At 41.2% G+C, this 9,797-nt stretch overlaps 1 protein-coding gene across 1 annotated transcript; it reads right to left on the minus strand.

Annotated features, from left to right (window-relative positions):
- Positions 1-901: 901 nt before the first annotated feature.
- LOC130200099 (chitinase-3-like protein 2) lies at positions 902-6,563 on the minus strand. The gene is made up of 13 exons (XM_056424075.1): positions 6,534-6,563; positions 5,527-5,560; positions 5,008-5,034; positions 4,711-4,915; positions 4,566-4,622; positions 3,766-3,931; positions 3,531-3,655; positions 3,316-3,439; positions 3,040-3,222; positions 2,781-2,897; positions 2,503-2,635; positions 1,578-1,921; positions 902-1,402 (listed from the first exon to the last, which is right to left on the minus strand). Exons 2-13 carry the CDS (start codon positions 5,549-5,551, stop codon positions 902-904), a joined length of 2,007 nt encoding a protein of 668 aa, XP_056280050.1. The 5' UTR covers positions 5,552-5,560; positions 6,534-6,563.
- Positions 6,564-9,797: the final 3,234 nt, after the last annotated feature.

Below are 9,797 nucleotides of genomic sequence, written 5' to 3' on the forward strand. Positions count from 1 at the left end.
TCTCGTGACGCTACTCGACCAATCGATTATGTGTATTCCGATAAGCATTGCCCGAGTGATATAGTCAAACATGGGAGAGACGGGCAGAGAGACCCAACAGTGAAAGATGTAGGTCAGATAAGTAATTTCACATAGAAAAAACTGTCTATGAAACATCTAGTATTTATATAAATTCAACATTATTATCTTATACATTTAGGAACATGTATTTATTTACATCCACAGTATGAACATATATGCAACATCTGTCATTAGGGAGGACAAAGCTCCCAATAGATACATTACATTAAAAAGAAGAAAAAAACATACAATAGTGTTAAATATACATTTAATAAAATAGATATCCTACCACCACATATCTATTAAGTAGTAGTGCCATCACTAAGTAAGTAGTGATGGCAGTGGAAAAACAACAACATGCACACCAGAATGATTTAGATACAACTTCAAATAACAGACAATTGTAAATACACGACAATTTGTTTTGATGAATCTTCAAGCATGTCTTTTATATTTATCTTAACAGTGAAGCATCAGAAGAAATTGTACATGTAACTTTTGAGAATACCCCCCCACCTCCCCATTTGTTAATGAGGACATTTTCTTTACTACTTACGGGAAGTTACAGCCTCCGATAAGATCACTAAAGATCAGACCAGGTGGGCATGAAAGGACATGAAAACCAGAAGGAGAACATTGGTAAAACCGTGTTGGGTCACTGGGATCAGCAAAGTGCCCATTGGTAAGTCCTTCACAAGGGTTTCCAGATCCTGAAGTCTTGATTGTGGTAGGTGGAGTTGTCGTGGTAGGGCGAGTTGTCGTGGTTGGGGGAGTTGTTGTGGTAGGGCGAGTTGTCGTGGTTGGGGGAGTTGTCGTGGTAGGGCGAGTTGTTGTGGTAGGGCTAGTTGTTGTGGTAGGGGGAGTTGTCGTGGTAGGGCGAGTTGTCGTGGTAGGGCGAGTTGTTGTGGTAGGGGGAGTTGTGGTGGTAGGGGGAGTTGTGGTAGGGGGAGTTGTCGTGGTTGGGGGAGTTGTTGTGGTAGGGCGAGTTGTTGTGGTTGGGGGAGTTGTGGTTGTTGGGGGAGTTGTCGTTGTAGGTGGAGTTGTCGTGGTAGGGCGAGTTGTCGTGGTAGGGGGAGTTGTGGTGGTAGGGGGAGTTGTGGTGGTAGGGGGAGTTGTCGTGGTAGGGGGAGTTGTCGTGGTTGGGGGAGTTGTTGTGGTAGGGAGTTGTCGTGGTAGGGGAGTTGTGGTGGTAGGGGAGTTGTGGTTGAGGGAGTTGTCGTGGTAGGGCGAGTTGTCGTGGTAGGGGGAGTTGTCGTGGTAGGGGGAGTTGTCGTGGTAGGGGGAGTTGTGGTGGTAGGGGGAGTTGTCGTGGTAGGGGGAGTTGTCGTGGTGGGAGGTGGAGCTGTGGTGGTAGGGGGAGTTGTCGTGGTAGGGGAGTTGTGGTGGTAGGGGGAGTTGTCGTGGTAGGGGGAGTTGTGGTGGTAGGGGGAGTTGTCGTGGTAGGGGGTGCTGTGGTGGTAGGGAGAGTTCTCGTGGTAGGGGGAGATGTCGTGGTAGGGGAGTTGTGGTAGGGGAGCTGTCGGTAGGGGAGTTGTGGTGGTAGGGGGAGTTGTCGTGGTAGGGAGAGTTGTCGTGGTAGGGGGAGTTGTCGTGGTAGGGGGAGTTGTGGTGGTAGGGCGAGTTGTGGTGGTTGGGGGAGTTGTCGTGGTTGGGGGAGTTGTCGTGGTAGGGGGAGTTGTCGTGGCAGGGAGAGTTGTCGTGGTAGGGAGAGTTGTCGTGGCAGGGAGAGTTGTCGTGGTAGGGGGAGTTGTCGTGGTAGGGCGAGTTGTGGTGGTAGGGCGAGTTGTCGTGGTTGGGGGAGTTGTCGTGGTAGGGCGAGTTGTGGTGGTTGGGGCAGTAGTTGTGGTGATGCTAGGAAAATCTAAAAGGAGAGAGTCAGATCCTGTGTTAAATACTTTTTAAACTGTTTGATAATCACATAATTTGTGTATATACCTGGGTAGGGCTACAGAGATCTCTTAATAGAAAGAGCACACATTGGCTTTCTTCATGATAAAATATATTATATGTAATGTAAAGACTCAATGATGATGGCATTCAACCAAATACAAACAAAAAAGCGCCACTCTACGGAGGGCCTAACATGAATAGTTCTTGCCCTGGGACATGGTCACTCTCTTTAAGCCATTAGAATGCATCATGCACTTGTCCTATTGGACATGTAAAAAAAATTTAATCTTTATATTCCGATATGCAGTAGAAAATATGCAATCAGGACATCGAAAATGCTTATTTAAGGTAAACGAAGCTGGTGGGCAGCGCATTCGCGTTCGAGCAATTGTTTCAATCTTTATATCTTTTTTTACAACCCTACATTTCTATTTTTGACAAGTAAGTTTGTCTAGCTGGAAAAATATAAAACCTTAAAGTAAGCTTACAAAAAAAGAAGCTTAATGTCATGTCCTTCTATGACAGGATACGATGTAAATGCATTTGGGTTACCTGGAACCAGGAGGGTATGCAGGTGGCTGATGAACGGGCATTTTCCTATTTTACAGAACTGTCCTGAGGTGTCGTCCAGGTCCAGAGACCAGACGAAGGCTCCTCCAAGGTTATTAGTTTTTAGGTAAGTGACCTGAGAGGATGAGGAAAGACACATTTCAACAGCTGACGTCACGTTGACAACATATATTTGTATTACATATTTATTCCCCCAGATTGTGTACAGCCATTTGTAAAGGAGTTATTGAACCAACAGTTTGAACTGAACAGATAAATACCTTAGTATCAAGACTGTCTTTGTTGTCAAATCCAACCCACTGGTTTTCTGTGACTGCATATGGAACTTTCTGATCAGCAATCAGTTGGATATCAACCCCTTCAATATAAAGACAAGTCTGAAAAGAATGTTAAGAATATAATATTTAGATCCAATGACTTTATTCAAACAGAAATGTCTCACAACAAAAAGAGTCAAATCGGTTATCTTATGAAAGGCTTTTTATATTAACTAATAATAATCACAGCTTGCTGTTTTACCTCATACACGGCCCAGAATCCTTCTTCCCCGGTGTAGCAGCCTTCTTCCCCAGGACCACTGGCTGGTGCACCAGGAGCAGTGGATGCAGTGGACAGGTCAAAAGCACGCCCATATGCAGCTAACCCCAAGTTTAGCTTTTGTGGAGGTCCTCCCTGGTTCTGCCAGTACCGCATGGCAAAGTCCTACAATGTTGAGAAAACAAAAACATGAAGATGAAAGGACCTCTCTAAGTAGGAAGGTGTTTCAGTCGTTGAAACAGGAATCCTTGCACTTACAGTGTTCAAGTAGGTTTGGTTTCCAGTGTCTTGGGCTCTCTGGAATAAGGGGCTGTGATGTCCTGTGACACTTTCCCAGGGGCCGTGGAAGTCAAATGTCAACACATTCATGAAATCCAGATGCCTGATGAAATGCAGAGGAGATGACGTTCAACAAAACATAACAACAGTTATTTATTAGTAGCCTATGAAGAATTACAATAAAATAGTTTTACTTGGCAATCTCCGTGACTTCATAACTGGCATCGATGATTGCTTTCTCAGCAGAGACACTAGCAGTTATGATTAATCTGGCACGTTTAGTTAATGTTCCTTCAGCCACAAAGGCCTCGTTGAGCTCCTAAACAACACAGAAACATGTTAAACATCAGGTTGTATTTTCATATCGGTTTATTCAGTATGGTACATGTCTGACAGCGTCTCTTCCAGAAGATCAATTCAGGATCTGACCTTGCACAGCAGTGTGAATCTCTGCTTGTCCTGAGGTTGGCTTCCAGCTCCTCCAGGGTACCTCCAGTCAAGGTTCAGCCCATCAAACCCATTTGCTCTCAGTAGTTGGATCGCAGACTGGATGAACGTGGATCTAGTCTGTTGTTGTGCCACCATTGTACTGAATCTGGTAAACAGTTGAAAAAAAACATGCTGCATTTAGGGTTCTGTTTTAAGAACAAAGAGAAACATAAAGTACGAAGTAATATGTGCCAAGACAAATACACAACCATAGGCACAATCTGGTTAACATGCTTTTCATTAGGTCTGGGAATAAGTGAGTCATCATCTCTGGAAATATATTGGAATTGAGTCATTTTACTTTTCATTTTTTTAATGGCTTTGCATGGTTATAAGTAATATTTTAAGTGATTTTGCACATTTGTTCTTACTCATCTATACACAGCCAACACTCCTGATTTCATTTGACTTTTTTTGCGTTCATATAAAACACTAAATGCATTAGTGTTTGCAGATACCAAAAATACTGACCACTTTTATTTGCATCTGTGTGATTCTTTTCAAGCCACCTGCTTTTAGTTTGACATTATGTAATGAAAAGATCAGGTAGAAATATTTCTGCATGTTGAACTATGTTTTACTTTTAAATATTTTTTTCTCATAAGATATTTTGCTGATTAAATCATGAAAGTTATTTCATCAAATACCAATATCTCTCTCTGTGCTACCTCATACCAGCAAGTTGAAGTGCTGCTTATATTCGTCTCTGCATGGACACACATTTATGTTATGTAACTTACTTCTGTGTGTTGAAGGCCAAGCCTCCAACCGCCAACAGGGTTTTGAGCTGTGGATTGCTGTGGGAGCATAAAGGTTTCATAAGGATTGTTTGACGAAACACAAAATCAACATCATTCCATAAAATGTATACACGAAAGCACTGACCTGAGTTTGAGCTGACGGAATGCCGTATAGCGTTGTAAGTCAGCTTCAGTGCTCGGCACCAGCTCATTCCCATTGTTAATGTCGGAAAAGGCATATATCAGATGTGTGCACTTGTTTGGATCGATATTTGCAATTGTGAACTTCCCATCTCCCCCTCTATTGTCAGCCTCGCTGTTGTAGTAACACACCAGCCTGGAGGAGGAGGCTGAAACATGGAAGAAAATAAATGATGGTTTGAACTAGTTATCACTCATCTACTAATAAAACTGTTGATTATGATTAATGCATGTTACTTACCAAAGCTGGCGAAGATCAAACAGAGACCTTCAAAGTAACACACTGGTTAGTATTGGGTTAAAAAATAGGTCAGTTCTCACAAATTACAAAATAAAATGAAAGGATCCATAACAGGTTTTCTCACTCACTTCTACGAGTCTCGAGCTTTACAGTTCGGTTTGCTTTTATTTGTCCATGTTAATGAGATATTTCCAATACAATTCTTCAGTCACCCCAAATACATTGGAGGTGAATGGAATTTTGTTTAAAAAAATTAACAACTGTGTGTATGTGGAGTGGACTATCCAAAGTAATAAGTACACTATTTCTAGAAAAACCTTTTTTTAAAGCAATTCTTCAATGGCATCACTAACCGAATCTCATTTATTCTCACTGTAGTCTAAGTGACAGAAACATAGGTAAAGAAAACAAAATGTGTCTGCATATCTAGATACCGCTAGAGGTAAGTGAGAAAATATGATTTTGTTATTTGGTGGTTGTCACAACCCTTTCTGGAAATACTTGACAAGCACGCCTTACCTGTAATTAGACTGAGCTTGCACATGTTGTCACTCTGTAGAGAAGCAGAAGAATTAAGCAACAATGTTTAATATGCAGACGCCCATCATGTGTTACCACATAGATATAAAACCGCTTTCTCCGCCCCACTAGTTGAATCCTGTTGCTCTGCATTCCACTCATATGACGGATACTGCTTATAACACCGTCCCGACCAATGATGTTGATGCAGAAGGATAACGCCCGCCCGACGATTCCAAGACTATCCCTTAATTATATACTCGGTATTTGGAATTTTGCACCCTTAAACTGTCGCCTATCGCATAACAAGTCATTAATTAATTCTAAATCAGCACCCATTCTGTTTATTTTTCTTTAACTCAAGTTCTGTCCTCAATATAATGAAATAATAATTCTAACATATCAACGATGTAGCTTGGAGCAGGAGTGCTTTAAAAGTGATCAGTAAAATCTTTAAATCAATTCTAAAATGAACAGGGAGCCAGTGGAGAGAGGCCAGGACTGGGCTAATGTGATGATGTCTGTTAAAACCAGTCAGAAGCCAATTGTAGATTTGCTGATGAATTTTACTGGCAGTTAGAATCGTCACTCAGAAAATGATATTGACTCAAATGAGACAGACGGTATTAGACTTCATTTGCTATTCAAGCTGCCTTATTGAGTTAATACTGTGTATTTTGCCTGACAACATGTAATCACGTTAAACTGCAGCATATTACTGGGGATTTCACATTGTAATTTTAGCTAATCTTTTTCATTATTGTCTGTCCTGGTGATCTGAAACGTGTTGCTTAGAGATGTTTATCCAACATGAGGGAGGCTGTGGCAAACCATGTACAATTGTGTCACACCTCTGAAATTCGTAAATTTAATTTATACTCTAACTTTAATTTCCAACATTAACATAAGCATTTAGTTTCATTGAACACAAATTGAAAATGGCATGCTGCAGAAATCAGTTTAAATGTGGTTTGTTTAAAAAAAATCAAAATTAAAGAAATACTTACAAATCTAATGATGAATGAAACCTCCAGTCTCCCTCTCTGGTGTGACTGAAAACTGACACACGTCTTGCTGCACCTGTTTAAAAGGTAGTCGACTGACAGGGTGCGTCAGTGAAGTAGGGAGGGGCTAACCCTGCAGTGTTTTAATGTACTACACTTATGGAATGTGATACCACAAATAAAAGTCACCCAATGCCCTTTGTGACCACGTTCACATTCGCACGATCTTTATTGTCATCTTAATGTCAGCCGTCAGTTGATTGTAATTGCTAGAACATTTATTGATATCCATAGGTAACCAAAATAAACGAACCAAAAAACATAAATCGGAGACGAGACATTTAGTTTCATTGGGCACATATGATTAATATCGCTGCTCTGGATTCAGGAGTCAAATAGTGTGAAGAGCCATTTTGTTTTGTTTTGTCGGACCTCCCCCAACACTTGGGGGCGGAGGGCCGCTGTCAATTGGGCAAGAGGTCGCGATAGTCAGGGGGATCACTCGGAACATGGGTTGCTGGATTGGCGGGAGCACACAGTTTTTGACTGTGTGATAACCTGTGATAGCATATGGTAATGAATGTTTTGATGTATTGTTATTTTATGATTAGGAAAGATTGATTATGACAGAAAACGAGGCTGTCTTCTGTTTACGTTGGAAATTATACAATTGTCAGAATAAATTACCTTTGTATTGGAAATTGGACATTGCATCGTTAGTCGCACTAACTAATCAACTAAAATAAGCAAAGTTTGCTCGTAAAAAATCCAATGACTATAAATGAACTGAGCGAGTATTCACTCAACTGAAATTGTGTCACGGACAATGGAAGAACAAGCTGCCGATTCGCAACTGAGACAGAGCCTCAGGTTGATCCAGGTAAAATGTTCTACTCTGTTATGAAGCGGAACATTAAATTAACAGTAAAACCACTTCAGGAAAAAATCATCAGCCTGCAAAAGGAAAGAAATGTGACATTTCAAAGAGCCTACAATCTGAAGGCGCTAATTGTTGAGTTGATGGGTGATACAAGCTATGTCAAAGAGATACCTTTGAAAAGTGTAATGTTAAAGCAAAAGAAAAACATGAAACGTGGATGAGGTGAAATGGGGAAAAAAATGCTCTGCGTCAATGTCTTCATTATTGATGTAAACAAGGGTTGGTTTGCAATGAAAGTTGCCCCAATGCTGACATTATCAATGTTCACAATGATGTGGTTAATGTGGAGCCTGAGGACAGCATTTCAAATGTTGAATCCAAAGCTTCCAGCAAAAGCTCAGGTTGAAGAAGTAATGTCTCAAACGGCAGCAGGTCTACAGCATCGGCCACAAGGCTTCAAGTGGTGGCAGAAAAGTCTGAACGCATGACACGTGCTGCAGCGCTACCTGGAAATATGTCTTGGAGGATCAAGCGGATCAACTAAGGAAGAAAGTGGAGCAACCGGAAATTGACACTGAAATAGCGGCAAGATTGGATAACTATGTCAATGTTTCCAGTGCACATCTCGTTTGGAATGGAATCCCATGTCTCAAAAGAAACAGCACTCAAGCCTCATGCTGATCGATACAAGCTAGAACAAAAAGAACAATCTCAGCAGACGTATTCATTGTCTGCCAACGCTCAATCAACAGTAGTAAGAACAATGGAAGCGGAAAAATGTGAAAATAGAAAAGCAGATATTCAGTCAAAGCACAAGTGGCAAACATCTGATGAAATAAAATCACATCAATCAGATGTAAATCCTGGTGGTCAACAAGCAAGACCATCCCGAGGCAATGCCCATATACCTGTAGAGCTTTACACTCTGTTATTAAGACAAAATGAAGTGACGACACTCCTTGTACAGACACGGAACTCTCACTGTCTACCACACAGAGCAATTCCTGTTTTCGATGGAGATCGCCTTCAATTTAGATCATTCATCAAAGCTTTTAAACAGTGTGTGGAAGCTACAACAGACAGAGGAGAATGTTTATACTATCTGGAGCAAATCACGATGGGGCAGCATCGAAATCTGGTGCGTAGCAGATGGCTCCAGAAAGAGATTGTTCTGTGGTCAAAGACTTTCTTCAAACACATTTTTAAAATGAGTTAAAAGTCACAGCTGGACAAAACCATTGTATGGCCTGCTGTTACGGCAGAAGCCGTAAAAGGGCTACATGCGTATCATCGTGTTACGAGAGTGTTGGAATGCTATGGAGGAATTTCAATACTTCGACGAATTCAAAATGCCTACAAACATGAAAACAATGCAGACACTTCCTTACAAGCTCAGAGAGAAGTGGAGTGCGACTGCATGTGACATCTCTGAAATGCAAGGTCGCAGATCCGGCTTTAGAGATATTATTCCCTTCGCATTGAAAATGCGGAAGGTAATGTTTTGATCGCCGTGTATTTGTATGCGTGCGTACGTGTTATTCACATAAGTAAAAAAGTATTAAACCGAATCGCATGAAATTTGGTGGGATGATTGGTTATTATCCGGGGACCATTTGCTTAGATTTTGGGATCGATCGGGTCAAAGGTCAAGGTCATGAAAGGGTCAAAATCTTCTTTGAATCGCATGCAATTTAGTGGGATGATTTGTTATTATCCGGGGACCATTTGATTAGATTTTGGGATCGATCGGGTCAAAGGTCAAGGTCATGAAAAGGTCAAAATCGTATTTTTACCATAGCGCAGTAAATTTGTATCCAATTGGCATGCAACTAATGACAAAATGTTCATAATTCAATGCCCAATCTTGTGATATGCGAAGGTATGCGCTCTACCGAGTGCCCGTTCTAGTTATTAAGTGTATTGAGTACCAAGTCACAATTGTTTCTGATCCTATCTTTGGTAACGTCCAGGATATGTAAGATGGTGTAAATAAAGGAGGCAACAAGGCAAAGTTACAGTAAAAGTCCCAGTTTAAAAGAATTAGCTTTGCAACTGCAGTCCTGAACCAGCTGTGAGTGAAACCAGAAGAAGCATTTCGACTCGAACACAAAGTATGTCACCCACAGTTTTAAATGTTGTTTCCTGTTTGGATTGTACACATCGGAGCACTGTCCACAGTTAAGAAAAAGAACACATTGGGAATAGATGGACTTTTTGAAAGTGAAAAGAGTTTGCTTTGGTTGCCTGCACTAAGGACACATGAGCAAGAATTGCAATAAATGCATATCTTACAAAGTTTAAAGAAGCAAAGGCAAAGATCAGCCAAAGGAATTGTCGGTGAGTGGCACAAATGTCTCTTCTTGTGGTCATGCAGGAGCCGGGGTCAG

This window comes from Pseudoliparis swirei, chromosome 9 (assembly GCF_029220125.1).
Source record: "Pseudoliparis swirei isolate HS2019 ecotype Mariana Trench chromosome 9, NWPU_hadal_v1, whole genome shotgun sequence".
Classification (NCBI taxonomy): Eukaryota; Metazoa; Chordata; class Actinopteri; order Perciformes; family Liparidae; genus Pseudoliparis; species Pseudoliparis swirei.